A 17,621-nucleotide genomic window follows, 5' to 3' on the forward strand; every position below is an offset into this window, starting at 1 on the left:
TAGCTAAAACAAAAATCATCTGAAGCCTTTGGTAAGAACATAGAAAATAAAGATCAGGATGGTGGTAAAATAATAATATTATTATTATAATGATGGAGAACTCCAAAGAGTCCTTAGACTCATCAAGGGAAGCCCTTAACGTCATACTTTGCTTTGAACTTATTCACAGTCATGGCACCCACAACAGACACCCATTCACTATTCTCCAAGCAAAAAAGCTAGTTCTTGACACCCTTGCTCAGTTTCCATGGATGGCCCCTAGTTCTCCCACCACCACCACCACCAGACCTGTCCTGAAAAATTTCCTCTGAATTAATCTTGTAAAAGCATTTCAGTAATTTGTGTGTCTCAATCATATCACCCCTTTTCTGCCTATCAACCAGTTTCTGTATGCCACAAATCTTCAACTTGTTCTTATAAGGTTCATTCCATATAACCTGCTATCATCTTGGTGACTTAGCTATGAATCCTCTCCACCTCCTCCTCCTCATCACCAAGAAACCCTGTTGACCAGATCTACTTATCAAGGCTTGATAAAGAAGAACAATAACCTGCTTGTCTTGCTTGTCAAAATATTCTGCTTTAGCCACTTTTGCTATGTGTTCCCTAAACTTTAACTCCGTATCCACTAATACTCCCAAGTTTCTGGCTTCATCAATTTCCTGGAGCACAGTTCCACCAATGTGGTATACAGCTCGTAATCTTTTCACCCCAAAATGCATAACCTTACATTTTGCCACATTAAACTGACATCCATTTTTCTTTGTCCATTCTGCCAATCTATCCAAATCATCCTGCAAAATTTTGACATCATCTGTATTAACTATTGCTGTATCCAACTTTGCATTATCAGCAAATAACTGAACAGTTCCCCTCAGATCCTTTCCTATATCATTAATGAACAAATTAAACAGCAGCAGTCCAAGAACAGAACCCTTTGGCATGCCACTAGTCACAGGCCTTCTTTTAGACTCTACTCCTGAATAAACTACTCTCTGATATCTCTCTATCAACTACCCTCCTATCCATCTCCATGTGCTGCAGTTTACTGATTAAAATTCCATGTGGTATCCTTGCAAAGGCCTTTGCAAAATCCAGCAGTATCACTGTAAATCCATTTCCTTTATTCAACTCAGCTGTCACCGTATTATAAAATGGGAGCAAGTTACTGAGGCATGACCTATCCTTCGCAGAACCATGCTCCCCCCCCCCCCTCATACAGTGTCCTATTTTCATCTATCCATTCCTGTAATTTGCTCTTGATCAACTTCTCCAATACTCTGACAACTCCTGTTCTCTGATTGGTCGGTAATCTGCTACATCAGTCTTGGAGCCTCCTTTATGCAATGGAACTATTTTCCCCCTCTTTCCATCCCCTCGGGACTAATCTAGAGCTGAGACTTAGATTAACAATATGATCAAGGGCACTGACAATTCCCTCGCTGGTTCACTTAAAATTCGAGCTTGTATACCATCCGATCCCACAGCTGTATTCACATTAAGGTTCTGTAATATGCTATGTATCTTCATTTCATTTACCTCAGTTTCTGTAAGCCTTTGGATCTCTTGTTCCTGCAATATCACCACCTGATGATATACTCTTGCGAAGTGTTCACTTAGTAATTCTATTTAGATTGATTCAGTCACCTCCCTCCATCGGTATTGATTAAAATCATTTTGCCCTATATATTCTTTCTTTTACTTGCAGCATATCAAAAGAACTGTGACTAACCTAGAGCTGAGACTTAGATCAAACAATATGGTCAAGGGCACTGACAATTCTCCGCAGGTTCAGTGTGATTCTCTTCCGCTTGCATTGCTAACTTCTTTTCATAATCTGCTTTTGCCTTACTTACCACTCTAGTTATATCTTTTAGAGGATATTGAAAAAAGCTGAGAAATGAAGGAAAGAATACTGTAAATGGAATCAGGGTTAATAAATATTACATGAAAACTGAAGATATTCTAGATGGCTGTGATTTCTTTGAAAGATTGCTAAATAAAACAAGTAATGACAGCACAGTAGTAGAAAACACTCAACATGAATGTAATCAGGAATATATATCAATATTTGAAGTAGAAGAAACCATCAAAAACCTGAAATGTTGAAAGTATGGAAGTATAAAAGTTTACACTGCATCACAAGGCCTGGTTAGATGGTCGAATTTCAGATAATTGGAGTAGATCTCTCATAGTATTCATCTATAACAACTAAAATAAAATGGAATGAGCATTACAGAGAAATTTCTTTAGTGAGTGTTCTGGTTAAACTTATTCGGTAGACTTGAGAAAAAGTTAAGAAAAATTGTTGAAAGGAATCTTGGAAAACAAGCTAGGTTCAGGCCAAATACAGGTTGTCAGGATTATATTTTCATTTGAAGACAGTTAGTTGAGAAATCGTGGGAATATAATAAGGATCTGTATCTAAGTTTTGTAGATCTGGAAAAGGCATATGACAAGCTGCCATTAGAAAAGCTGCTCTAAATGGCACAGTTATATGATGTAAATAGGATATTATATCGTGGAATACCTAATCTATATTTAAGTTGTAAGTCAGCAGTTAGAATTGAAGAAGGTACAGGGAGATGGTTTGATGTTAAATCAGGTGTGAGACAAGAGTGCACGTTATCTCCACTGTTATTCATCATCTATATGGATCACATTATGAAAGAAAGTGGTATTAAATCTGATATCAAAATTGGAGATACATTGGTTTCCATAACTTAAGGTAGGGTTTCTCAAACTGTGTTCCGCGGAACACTAGTGCTCCGTGGAGGGTGAATAGGTATTCTGCGAGAAGTTCTGAAATTTGTCATTTTAGTTTTCTAAGCATTTTTCATGAATAAATATTTTATAGTAAAAATATTCTGAGGAGAATAATATTAGTGAATATGTCGAAGGCTCAAACCCAGAACACCTAATGACATCTGTGTATTGTTAATTTTCACACATCGAAACCTTTCAAACATTTGGGAAAGGGAATACCGCTGTTTAAGACGGGTCATAAAAATTTCCTGCAAGCCCATTACAACAATTGGTGTCATATCTTCTGTTCTCAAAACTGAAGGAAATGACATCTAGGTTGCAAATGTCAGTGACTAAGCAGCATATTTTTAAACATTGAAGTATTCATGAATTATTGTTAATTTTCACACATTGAAATCTTTCAACAATCGGAAAAAGAATACCACCGTTTATGACCGATCATAAAAATTGCCTGCAAGCCGATTACAACAATGGGCAGCATGTTCTCAAAACTGAATGAAATAACATCTGCGTTGCAAATATCAGTGATCATTCAGCAAGGAAGTATAAAGAAAATTTTTCCACTCATATTGAAGATCAAGGTAGTCTGTATCCGGGTTCTCAAATCTATTACTATTGAAACCGGAGTGCCATGATTTTTTTTAAAAGTAATAGGAATACAGAGTTAAAATTAATATGAATAAGAGACAAGGCATTTTGTTTAATTTTGGTATTAAGAAATCTCTTATTGAAGGTGTTTGTGACGGAACATACGGTGAGTCATCCACCTCAAGCCTACAAAGATCTCCAGGATGTACAAAAGGAGGGGGAAAACTACCAGCACACGGAGAAAAAGTCTGCATTCACTCGTAAGTACTTATAATAATATTATAAATGTATTTGGTGATCAGAATGGGATATGTCAATGAAAATCAGCACAAATTAATTTAATGATGTTTGCCTGAAGAAACTACGACATGCTGCAACATTTCATTAGTCCAGTGATTGATAACTAATTTAAATGTAATTTATATTTGTCAACATGCCACACCGTACACATAAGTATACTAATACTCTTTATGATTATGCCATAATTAATTATTAATACTTATGTTAATGTATGGACTTTAAAAAAATTTGGAAAGGTATTTACGAGTAAATTTCTTGGGACCGGGCCCTCGGGGGGAAATCAGCTAACGCCTTTTTATTCCCGTATATAGGGAGTAGGCGAGGCGACTTTAAAAAAAAAAAAAAAGAATTCTTCTTACTCTTTTAATTAATTTTATAATTAATATCTGATTTATTTCGAACTGTTTAATTTTTGTTACTGAACATTTTATCAAATCATTCTTATTACAATTGCTTTTACATTATTTGATACGGTTTAGTACTTTTCTTACAAGTATTATTACAATTCATATTTACTTTTGTGTGTTGCAGTCTTTTTTTACTATTTTGTATTATTCATTTACTTTTATATTATTCGACATTTCTTATTTATAATCTTATTGTTTTTCATACTAAAGTTACCTTTACAACACAATTCTATTTGTTTTTATTATAGCTCTGACAAATATTGGAATTTGAATATTATTGAAAAAATACCCATGGATTCTTGTTTAAAGACAGGAACTTTAACACAAGGAGGAGCAAGTACTTCTGCTGACACATCTATTCGTATGATTGGAGAAGATATGGAATTGCAAACTGTGGTTTATTTTCTTCAAACGCTAATATTAAAGAACAAGAGTCATCTAAGAACAGACCAAAATGGAAGTACAATGAAAGTTATTTAAATTATGGATTTACGGGATTTACGTGTATTGGCAATACACATGCTCCTGATGTTTTGTGTAATAAAATACTAGTAAACAGTTCTTTGGCTCCAGCTAAATTTTGTAGGCACTTCGAAATGAAACACACTGATTACAAAGGAAAAGATATACATTTTTTTAAGAGACAACGTGACTCGCTAGAAAAATCCAAACTTTAAATGGCTACAATTGCTACAACTGAAAATGCAACGGAGGCGTCTTTTCACGTGAGTTACCGCATTGCACTTCATGGTGAAGCTCATACAATTGGTGAGACGCTCATTAAGCCTTGTGTGAAAGACATTGTATCATGCATGTTAAACGAGCAGGTTGCTAAAAATAGATGCAGTAGAATTATCAAATGATACTGTTTCACGCTGCATCAAAGATCTTTCTGCTGACATAGAAAAAGAGCTAATTCATTGACTTAGACTTTGCAGTGAATATTCATTGCAAATGGATGAATCTACAAATGTCGCAGGACTCGCTGTATTAATAGTGTTTGTTCATTACATATTTGATAAAAGTATTGAAGAAGATTTACTCATGTGCGAATATCTACAGAAAAAACTACCGGGGAAGATATATTCAACTGTATTAATAATTATATTACAAAACAGGAAATCGGTTGGGAGAAGTGTATTGATATTTGTACAGATGCTGCTCAAGCAATGGTAGGAAAAATGAAGGGAGTTTTAACACGTATCCTGCAAGTAGCTACAAGAGCCACCAAAAGTCATTGTGTTTTGCATTGACAAGCACTAGTAACAAAAATAATTCCTACATATTTAAAAACTATTTTGGATGAAGCCGTAAAAATGATCAACTATGTAAAATCTCGACCATTTCAATTCGGATTATTTAAAATTTTGTGCAATGAAATGGGTAGTGCACATAACGCACTTTTATTACATACTGAAGTGAGATGGCTATCCAGAGCAAAAGCATTATTGAGGCTTTTTGAACTTGTAGTGAGTTAATGTTCTTCTAGATGTCACATAATTTAGGACAAAATTTTATTGAATTATTAAGAAATTATTCATGGTTAATGAGTCTTGTGTATTTGGCAGATATTTTTATAAAGTGCAATGAAATTAACTTATCATTACAAGGAAAGAATATTACAATTTTTAATACAATAGATAAAATTGCATCTTTTGATAGGAAGTTGCAATTCTGGATTTCTACAGTTGAACAGAATAATTTTGATTGTTTTCCCACCTTGCATGAATTTTTGACTGAAATAAATTCTAAAGTAAATGAAGAAGTATCTAACGTAATTTTAGAACACTTGCATGACTTGCAATCAACCCTTTTGCAATATTTTCCAAAATCCAGTGAGGATAATTCCTGGGTCCTGAATCCATTTACAGTGACAGCTAAGCCAGAAGGGCAAGTGACTATGAAAATCTAATTGACTTAATTAGTGACTCTGATTTAAAACAAAAATACAAGGAACTGCCAATAAATGATTTCTGGACAAGCGTGTCAAAACTAGCTATTCTTGTTTTACTTCCTTTTACAACGACATATTTATGCGAGGCAGGATTTTCATATTATGCTGCAACCAAATCAAAGTCCAGGAACAGATTCAATGCTACACCAAATATGAGAATTCAACTTTCTAATATTGTGCCTGATATCAAACGAATTTGTAATTCAAAGACCCAAAAACATCAGAGTCATTAAGAACTTAATTTGCAATTTACGTTTTACTATTTTTATGTGTTTTGTTTTTACTAATTAACATTTGACAATAAATGATTGTTTTTTCTTAACGCTTGGATTTACTCATTTATATTTTATTTATATTTATCTACCCTACAAAACCAGCACACAGGAGAAAAAGTCTGCATTCACTTGTAAGTACTTATAATAATATTATAAATTTTTGGTTATCAGAATGGGATACGTCAATGAAAATCAGCACAAATTAATTTAATAATGGTTTAACTGATGTGTAATTAATTATTAATTAATAATTAATTGCCAATCATTAATTATTAATTAATACATTGCAAAATAACCAAGGTGTTCTGTAAACATTTCAGTATTTGCGAAGTGTTCCGTCGTAGAAAAAAGTTTGAGAAACCCTGACTTAAGGAACAAAGAGAAAAATTGCAATAACTAAGGGGGATGGGTATATGAAAGTTAAGTACACTATTAAGTGCATTGTGAATGCAGGTAGTGTAAATAACTTCAGAGTTCATTATGATAGACAGGTTAAGTGGGCCTCCTATTATGAGTGTGTTGACTCCATGGAGGTTATCAAAATAACAGTAATTATTGGCCTGGTTGGCCGAGTGGTTAGCGATCCACTCTCCAGTCAAAAGGCTGCAGGTTTAAATCCTCTATGGGCATGGATGTTTGTGATTGTCTGAAAATACTAGTGGTGGTGGTGGACAGTAGATGGCATTGGTGTAGATGATGATGGTAATTGCGGTTTGCTGTAGTTGATGGATTGAGTAGTGGATAAGTTGTGAAGTGGGTGCCCTCCCTCGATGAGTCTTTCTGTTGAGAGGTAGTTACAGGATTGACACTGGGAAGTTCTTTCACTTGGTGGAACATCAGGAAGGAGTGCATTGAATAACTTTTTCACATAGTACTATCATAATATTCTGCACACCCCTGCAGGTACATGTTGGAAATTTGATGACGATGATAGAATGGACAGAGCATGTAAACTAAATGAATAGAATGAAGTGAAAGACGTAATATAATCTAGTAGATTTGCATGAAGTAATAATAGCATGGAAAAAGAAAGAGTAAACCAGGTAGACCTGAAATGATGGACTATGCCTGTCACTCTTGTCTGCATATATACTCCTCTTGCATTTCACCATAAGTTCTTTTTTTACAGTGAATGCTTGCCTAATTCTACTGTTCATTCATTCATTTCTCATTTCATTTCTGTCTCGTTATCCATTGGACTGGATAGATGAAGGAGGATAAAATTACAGTTGTGCATTGAAATGCATTTTAACTAATATCTTTCCATGTAGGTCAGCTTAGGAGCCTCTGTAGCTTAATCTGTTTTGATGATGCCTTTTGGTTGGAAAGATCTGGGTTTCAATCCCACCTAGTACATGAATAAACTTTATCAAGGCTTTTTGGTTGAAATGAAATAACTGTCTCATATGAAGGTGGCAGGGTTTTTCCTCCCAGAAACTTTTTTTTTTTTTGTCCTACACCCAAACTAGCTAAGAAAACACATGTAATTGACATACAAAAATACATGATACAAAATACATACATAACCTTACGTAGTAACATAATTCATAACATAATCCCAAGTCATACTGTCTCATGATCACCCTTTCTAGCTGATAATTATGTTCACTGACACCATCACCAAATCTAGTGGAAAGGCTTAGATATTTATGCATTATTACTAAATAGTTTAAGGAAATAACAATGTAGACTAGGATATACATTAAAATAACTTTTTAATACAAATCCAATATTTCGGCAACGTCACGTTGCCATTTTAAACAGGAACTTGTGAGCAAGACACGTGCACGCAGGCACAGCAAACAGTAAATGAGGACGAAGCAGGAAGCTATACTTTCTCCTAAAGTCCTACTGGTGCCCCCCCCCCCCCCCCCCCCCCAGCGGGCAATGTTGGTATTCTTGGGCGATTGGGCTGAGGTCTTCTGATGTAGGTTTCCCAAATTTGAGGCAGTCTCATGCAGCCAAATTTGTTGAGGTTTGAATTGTTTCTTAGGGCTGAGGCTGATTCCATGAAAAGCCTTTCAATTCCATCACCAAATCAACTTTAAAATCCAGCATTTCTTTCATCACATGGTGTTTAAGATAGTTATCCCAGAACTTCAGAAATTCATTCTGTGCTTCCATACAGTTTTCTTTCTATTCCTCCTCATCAATTTCCTGATATGTACCCTCAAGGGGGTGTTAAGGTTATTATACCTGCACTACATGATTAACTTTACATTATTATTAATCTCCTATGAACAATTTTCTTCCATTTTAGGCTATTACTTGTCAGCACTCCAATATTGTCATATCTAACATATCGTTCTTCTAAGGCATTTCTGACTGAATCTGGGTCTTTTTCCTGCCATCTTGGCATCAAACACCTGTTTTGCTAATCTTTCCTCTCCCATTCTATTAAGTGACCATAACCATCTTAGATTATCCCTGCTTACACATTCTTGAATGCAAACAATGTCAAGTTCCTTTCTAGTATCTTCATTTTTAATATGATTCTGCAATTGATTCTATCTGTTCACTCCCTAATTTTTCTCTGTGTCTCTAGTCTTCGATCAAGTGCTTTATTACTAACTCAACTCTCAGATCCATAAACTTAAAACTGGTTTTTGAACACTGTCTTATATACCGCTAGTTTAGGATTTTTGGCTAATTTTGCTCGTATTCTGTATAAATTTATTCAACTGACTCCTCACCATACCTGTGCCTTACCTTACCTTATGCCCTTGATTATTCTGCTGTTCTTTTTCCATATTTAACTTGCCATCTTCGCTAAAAACTGTGCCTAAATAGCTGAAATATTTTACTTCTTAGGCTCTCCATTCAAAATAAGCAGGAACATAAAAAACTTCAAGTTGAAGTTTTTGATGTTCCTGCTTATTTTCATGTTTAATTTGTTACAGCTATTCAGTTTAGTTAATGAATCCTGGAGACATGCACTGGATGTGTTTAGAGCACAACATCTGCATAAAGGAAAGGACTAAGTTTGATATCTAAGTTTGAAATTCTAATTTCAGATTTAATGCTACTTTTTTTTTTTTCATAATGATCCATACAGATGATGAATAAGAATAGAGATAATGTGCATCATTAGCTTACCTCTGATTTCACATCAAACCATTTTCCTGTATTTCCTTCAATTCTAATTGCTGACTGACACTTAAATATAGGCTATATATTGTTACGTATAATGTTCCATTTACCCCATAACTGTAGTGTTTTGAAAAGCTTTTCCCTGGGTACCTTGTCATATGCTTTTTCCAGATCTACAAAGCTTAAGTACAGATCCTTGTCATACTCCTATGATTTTTCAATTATTTGTCATAAAGTGAAAATCTAATCCTGACAATTTCTATTTGACAGTTTCTCTTCCACAATTTTTCTCAACCTCTTTTCAAGTATGCTTGCATAAATCTTACCTGGAACACTTAGTAGAGAAATTCCTCTGTAATGCTCACATTCAGTTTTATTCTCTCTCTCTCTTTTTTTATAAATAGGGTACTATGAGAGTTATGGTCTAATTATTTGGAATTTGACCTTCTTACCAGGCCCTCGGAATTATGCAGTGTATCCACTGCAAAACTTTTATACCTTCATGTTTGAGCATATGGGTTGCTTAAGGGTCAAAGCTGTATAACTGAGAGGAGACCTCCACATAGCCTTTAAAGGAATGCAGAGAACCGACCAGGGCTTCTGACCTAATGTCCAATCCTCATCTTCTCGTAGTGCACCCTGTTGGGTATCTACTTGGATACTGAACGAACGAGGATGGGCTGGCAATTTGGGATTTAGCCGACCAAATTGTATTTTTATTGGTTAAACCAAAATAAAAAATGATGGTACAACATGACAAAATTTCATGCCGGCTGGGGCATTGCCAGTTAAATAAGGCCCCCGTTGTTTTCTCCAGGGAACCTGGGCGAACAGCAAAAAGTCAACTACTGGAACAAATCAGAAAACACACCCCAACTCAACATCACCAGAGTTAAAGATCAGTACTATCAACATAAGAAGCCTGAATGGCAAAGAAATGGAGCTAGCTGAGAAGAATTAGATAAGTACCAGATCAACATATTAGGGGTGATTGAAACAAAAAAGACAAAAACTGGTGAGATCTTTCTGAGTGATAAATACAAAATGTTATATTCAGGCAATGACAATCAAGGAAAAGAAGGCGTAGCCATAGTATTCAACACAAAATACGAGGCTAATCTTCTTGAATGGCAGTCAGTCTCAAGTAGAGTAATGTGGGCAAATATGAGAATGGGGAACTGGAAAATGAGACTTATTTGTGCCTATGGTCCCACAGAAGGTTCTACTGAGGTAGAAGTGGACGAATTTTTTGAGGCTTTAGAAAAAGCAACCGACACAATGAAAAAGGAAAAGTTGGTCCTTGTTGGGGATCTAAATAGCACAGTAGGAAATGATTGTGAGACATACAAAAATATTTTGGGAAAATTTGGAGAAAAGAGCAAAGCTAATAATAATGGCAAATATCTGTTGGATTTCTGCTCAGGACATGCACTGGTTATTACTAACACCATGTTCCAACATAAAAATGTGCACAAATTCACATGGAGAGAAGAGGCAAGGAATGAGAAAAGTCTCATTGACTATGTTATTGTTGATAGTGATATTATCTCCATGGTGCAGGACACCAGAGTGTACAGAGGATTTGAAATTGGAAGTGATTACTATTTAGTCTTGAGCAGGATAAAATTGAGTTTCATATTGAAAAAAATAACATGTAAGGAAGTTTTAAAGCAAATAAAAGTTGAGCAGCTCTCAGATGTGAACTGTAGACTAAAATACACAAAGATTATTGAAGAAAAAATGAAAGAGTTTGAGAACAGGAATCAAACCTTGGAGATTCAGTGGCAAGCCTTGAAGAAAGCCCTGATTGATTCAGCTAGAGAGGCATGTGGTGAAGTTGTCTGCAAGGATAGAAAAATTAGAACTCCATGGTGGACACAAGAAGTTAAAGAGGCAGTGAAGGAAAAGAAGAAAGCATATCAAAAGTTCCTGGGAAATAAGTCAGCTTGTGCTCTTATAGAATACAGAGACAAATGCAAGAATGCTAAACACTGTGTAAAACTAGCTAAACAAAAGTCATGGGAGGACTTTGGCAAGAATATAGAAAATAAATATCAAGAAGGTGGCAAACTATTCTGGAGGTTGTTGAAGAAGCTTAGGAATGGAGGAAAGAGTGCTGTAAAAGGAGTTAGAGATGATAAAGGTGACATGAAAACGGGAGAAAAAGATATCCTTGAAGTATGGAGTAATTACTTTGAAAAACTGCTAAATGAAACAAGCAATGATGACAGCACAGTGGTAAAAAAACACTGACCAGGCATGCAGTCAGGAATACATATCCATACTTGAAATAGAAAAAGCCATCAAAGGCTTGAAATGTGGAAAGCAGGAGTAGATGATATTCGACCAGAAATGCTGAAGTATGGTGTTATAAGAGTCTTACAGTGGCTGCACTGCATAGTTCAGGAAGCCTAGACAGAGAGGGATGAATTTCCGATGATTGGAGTAGAGCTTTCATAGTACCCATATATAAAAAGGGAAATAAAACTGAATGTGAGAATTACAGAGGTATTTCCCTACTGAGTGTTCCTGGCAAGATCTATGGAAGTATACTTGAGAAACGGTTGAGAAGAATTGTGGAAGAAAAGCTTGGTGAAGAACAAGCTGGATTCAGGCCAAACAGAGGCTGTCAGGATCAGATATTCACTTTACGACAAATAGTCGAGAAAGCATGGGAATATAACAAAGATCTGTATTTAGGTTTTGTCGATTTGGAAAAGGCATATGACAAGGGAGAAGCTTTTCAATTCGCTATAGTTATATGGTGTCAATGGGGCATTATATCAAGCAATGCTTAGTATTTATTTGAGTTGTAAGTCAGCAGTTAGAATTGAAGGAAGTACAGGAAGATGGTTTAATGTTAAATCTGGTGTGAGACGAGGATGTACATTATCCTCTCTGTTATTCATTATCTATATGGATCACATTATGAAGGAAAGTGATATTAAACATGATATCAAAATTGGAGATGTTAATGTCAGCTCTTTGCTTTATGCGGATGATGTTATACTTCTACATAAATCTGCTACAAGTCTAAAAGATTCTTCTCTGACTAAATTGAATAACTGTTGTAATAGATAGGGTATGAAGGTCAGCAATAAAAAGACAAAGATAATGAAAATAGGCAGAATCATTGAAAATGTCAACTGTGTTGTGAATGGAGAACCTGTGGAACAAGTAAAACATTTCAGCTACTTAGGCACGATTTTTAGTGAAGATGGTAAATTAAATATAGAAATAGACAACAGAATCAGCAAAGCTGGTATGGTGGGAAGTCAATTTAATAAATTCATATGGAATAAGAGAGAAATTAGTCAGAACACTAAATTAGATGTATACAAGACAGTGTTCAAACCAGTTTTAACTTATGGATCTGAGAGCTGGGTCAGAAGTAAAACACTTGACCAAAGACTAGACACTGCAGATATGAAAGTCCTGAGAAAGATTATAGGTGTGAACAGATGGCATCAGTGGCAGTATCATATTAAAAACGAGGATATTAGGAAAGAACTTGACATTGTCAGCAACCAGGAATGTGTTAGCAGAGCTAATCCCAGGTGGTATGGTCACTTAAACAGAATGGGCGAAGAAAGATTAGCAAAACAAGTGTTCTCTGCCAGATTGGCAGGAAAACGACCCAGAGGAAGACCAAGATATAGGTGGATTGATACGGTACAAAGTGCCTTAGACGTTAGAAATATAAGATCTGATAATGTTGGGGTCTGGACAAGTAACAGACTGATTTGGAGGAAAATTGTAGATAGGAAGTTAGTGATGATGTAATTTTTTTCATGTAGTACTATCATATCTTGTACACCTCTTGAGGGTACATGGCAGGAATTTGATGATGATGATATTTGAGCATTTCTGTTCGAATATCATCTACTCCAGCTGCCTTTCCACATTTCAAGTTTTTGACAACTATTTCTACCTCAGTTGTTGATATATACTCCTCTTTGCATTTATCTTGAAAATTCTCCATTACAGTTCCGTCATTGAAGTCTTTCAAAGTAATTACTCGAGACATATCCTCATCTTAACTTTTCATATGACCTTTATCAGCTTTGATTACAGTACTCTTTCCTCCATTTATAAGCTTTTTCCATAGCCTCTGGAACATTTTGGCTCCTTCCTGATATTTAACTTGTATATTCTTACCGAAATCTTCCCATGACTTTTGTTCAGTTACTTTAACATATAGCTAGCTACGGTACATTTTTCCTTGTATTCTTTTAGGGTATATGCTAACTTATTTATTAACTTGCAGTATGCTTTCTTCTTTTCCAGGACTGCTTCTTTAACTTCTTGTGTCCACCATGGCATTCTTATTTTTCTATTTTTGCAGACAACTTCACCACATGCTTCCCTAGTTGAATCAATTATTGTTTTCTTCAGGGTTTTCCCCACTTAAACTTCAAGGTTTGGCTCTTGTTTTTGAACTGTTTTATTCTTTCTTCAATAATGTTTGTGTAGTTGAGTCTACAGTTTATCTGTAAAAGCTGCTCAACTTTAATTCTTTTTAAAACTTTTAGATACTGGTCTTTTCAATGTGCTGTTCAGTTTTATCCTACTTAAAATTAAGTGATGGTCATTTCCAATTTCAAATCCTCTGTACGCTCTTGTATCCTGAACCACTTTGAAGATATTCACTATCAATAATAACACAGTCAGACAGACTTTTTCTTATTTCTTGTGTCTGGTCTGATTCACTTCCTAGTCTGCTGTTTAGATCTCCAACAAGTATCACTTTTTCCATTTTCTTTATGCTAGCTGCCTGCTTTGGTGACTGAAACAATTCATTACTTCTTCTTTAGGAGATCCTTCTGTAGGAGCATAGGTACAAATAAGTTTCATTCTCCCATTTTGAAGTTTGCCTATATAACTCTACTTGAAACTGCCTTCCAATCAAGAAGTTTATCTTCATGTTTGGTGTTGAATACTATTGCTACTCCTTCCTTTCCTTGATCATTATTGTCTGAATATAACATTGTTTACTTATTATTTAGTAACATCTCACTTGTTTTGTCTTCTTTGTTTCAGTGATGCCAATTATGTCCACATAGTACTTTTCCAGTTCTGCAAGCTTAACTTAATTTTTGTACATGCATATTATTTACTAATTTGTCTTTGACTATTTATGTTTGGGGAGGGATAAGTAGAAAATAGGTGATTTGATAGTGATGTCTAAGTTAGTGGTGGGATTTTACAAGATTAATAAGGAAAGGATTACTTTGTCATAAACGCTCATTCTTGTATCCATCTTCCTCTTGTCATGTTTTTTTAATCTCACCCCATCTTTTATTCATTATTATTTTGTCCTGCTTCCTGCACATTTTCTCATGCATCCAACAATTGATGCAAAGCATTCAAATCAGCTCATTATTCTTAAACCACTATCTACAAATTCAACACCTTTTGTCTTACAAAGTTCAGTCATCATACTCTGCTCTCCTCCTTTATACCTAAACACCATGCCATCCACTTTCTCAGCTACACTATTATCCTTCATCCAACTTCTTAAAAATCTCTTTCAGTATTTTTCTCATTTTTTTTAATTGTACCTTCTTCTTCTTTAGTATTCCACCAGAAAATGTTTTTCCACTAAGCTTGATTCTTATGTATTACTATCTTATGCACTTTATTTTACTTCCACCTCTCACTCTTTCCCCTCATTCCTTATTCATTTATAATGGTAAATCCATTTTTTAAATTAGGTTTGGGTTATGAGGCAATGTTATGAAAGGTTGCTCTGCTGGTTTTTTCCTGAGACTTTCTGTTGCATATAAAAAAATAGCATGGTAAAGATATTATTTCTGGAAATCTGTTGAAATTTTGGATTTGAATTTCAACAGATTTCCTGCTTTGGATGGTAGTAGTAAGAGAGCAAAAATAAGGAATTAGGAACTTTGTGAACACTAGGATAAGAAAGAGGTTGTGGGTTATTCTACTAGGGTTATTCTCACTGGATGAATGAAGGAGGTTAATTTGGTGATTGGCATATGTGTATTATTAATCTAGTAGTATCTCCTTGCCCCACTCCGTCAAATTCATTTGCTGTCTTTATCACTCCCCCCATTGCTACCAACCACTCTGAGCTCTTTAACTTTCTCTCCTTAAAAGATTGATCTTCTCAAGTCGTGCTTCCCTAAAAGCAAAATCATCCTCCTAGGAGATTTTTATGTCCCCAATACCAACTGGTTTTTCTCTTCCAGTTGTACAGATGAAGCAGGCAGAGATGCTACAACATTTGCCATCACCCACAACCTTACACAAATTGTTCACAATCAGAATACTAGGTGACTCTACCTGCTCTCCAAATATCCTAGATCTCTTCCTCACCAGTGACCTTCCAAATACACAGTGAATGTAGTGGACCCCTAGGTAATTCCAATCACAATCTAGTGCTTATCTCCTCCCCGATGGAACAATGCTCACACACTTCCACAAGAGTAGTTTGGCATTATAACAGTGCCAAGAGGGTCAGGAGACCCTCTCGAGACATATGACTTCTATGTCCCATTTTCGTGGTTGTACTATTGTGTTTGGCCTTCTAACCCAATCATATGCATCAAATGTATCACTGAAGTAATCCTTACTGGCATGGAAATGTACATTCCTTACGCTACTCTGAACTGCTTTCCCCTAACTAAGCTCTGGTTCTCCAAAAGATGTGCAAAGGCTATATAAACAAAAAAAATCAAGCATACCACAACTGGCTTAGAACTTTATCCTCCTGTAGTGCTTATACTCAGGCTAGAAATAGCTGAAAGAAAACTATCAGTTCCTCCAAAGCAAAAATTGGAAGGAGCAAAAAAAGCAGAAAACTTGCAGCAAACGGCAGCCAAGCCTTTTGGTCTCTCACCAAAATAATTGGTCAAAACTTTTGCACAGCACTACTCCCACTCCTCTCATACCCAGATAGTTGCATCTATCCATCTATTGCATCATCACCCACAGAAAAAGCCAATCTTCTCGCTTCACACTTTGCCTCCAATTCATGTATAACTGATGGTAAATGTCTCCCCCAACCATTCCAGATGCCCAGTACTCCTACTGTCCTTTTGCTAGAAAGAGATCTGAAAAATATTGTCCAAATTAGACACAAAAATGTCTCCTGACTCTCATGGAAGGTTTGTGCACCAGAACTGACTCCTGTCCTATGTCACCTGTTTATACTCTCTTACCTCACTGGTATCTACCCCACAACCTGAAAGCTGGTCTGTGTTCGACCCATTCCCAAGAAGGGTGACAAATCACTAGCATCAAACTACTGCCTTATCTCTCTCTCTCTCACCTCAGTCCCAGATAAGGAGTGGAGAAAACCCATCAATTCTCAATTTTTACACCACTTTGAAGCTCCACCAGCAATGATTCTTTTGTTGCTGATCAACAGGAGACCTACTCACATACATCACTCATCTCTGGACAAATGCCATGGAGAAGTTTGGTGAATTTCGAGTGTTTGCACTTGATATCTCCAAAGCTTTTGACCTGGTCTGGCACAAGCAAATTCCCATCATTTGGTCTGTCTCATGACTTCTGCAATTGGATTGCCACCTTTCTGACTGGATGCATGATGGTGAATGGTTCATTATCCTCTCACTATTGAACTAATACAAGGTTCTATGCTCTCAACAATCCTATTCCTTTGGTATATCAGTGACCTACTTTGTTTGAGCTCCAACCAAATACACTGTTTTGCAGATGACAGCACATTGCACTCCTCCTCTTCATTTGACAAACCTTACTCTACACAAATCACCCCAATCTACAGAACCTTAACTACCACTACCCTCTATTTTAATCTCCAAGCCATCCTCCAATGGATTTCAGATAACCTCATCAATTTCAGTGCTAACAAAACCCAGTTCTGCCTTATTTCCCACAAAAAAGAACCATTTTCTTCCAGTTCCTTGTATCCAGTATCCTTGACAACACTCCAATTTCTAGACAAGATTTCTCTTTTTGGAATTACTCTGACATCAAGCCTCTCCTGGAATAAACACATTGCAACCATTGCCTCCTCAGCTTCCAAAAAACTAGGATTTCTCTTTCGCTCAGGAGGTTACTTCACCTCTGAACAGCTGTTAACCTTGTACAAATCATAAACCCACCTGGCTATTGAATACTGCTCTCACATTTGGGATAGAGCCAGCCCCTAAAATGTCTCTTAAAATGAAATGCTTGACTCAGCAGAGAAGGGCAATTCGATTGATTAATACACTATCTCTTATCAACTCA

At 35.9% G+C, this 17,621-nt stretch overlaps 1 protein-coding gene across 4 annotated transcripts in view; it reads left to right on the plus strand.

The window, feature by feature from the left end:
* Nucleotides 1-17,621, plus strand: part of LOC150096480 (uncharacterized) — a 245,833-nt gene that overhangs the window by 191,972 nt on the left and 36,240 nt on the right. The window contains exon 7 of one of the 4 annotated variants that reach the window (XM_090407868.1): nt 5,728-5,934. The exons of the other annotated variants lie outside the window; for them this stretch is intronic. Coding sequence (XP_090263994.1) covers nt 5,728-5,797 — 70 coding nt within the window. The 3' untranslated portion in view covers nt 5,798-5,934. Of the gene's footprint in view, nt 1-5,727; nt 5,935-17,621 lie in introns of those variants that run through there. 4 annotated transcript variants of the gene reach the window in all.

The sequence above is a fragment of the Typopeltis vanoorti genome, chromosome 18 (assembly GCF_054136105.1).
Source record: "Typopeltis vanoorti isolate ZY-2024b chromosome 18, IOZ_Tvanoo_1.0, whole genome shotgun sequence".
Taxonomy (NCBI): Eukaryota; Metazoa; Arthropoda; class Arachnida; order Uropygi; family Thelyphonidae; genus Typopeltis; species Typopeltis vanoorti.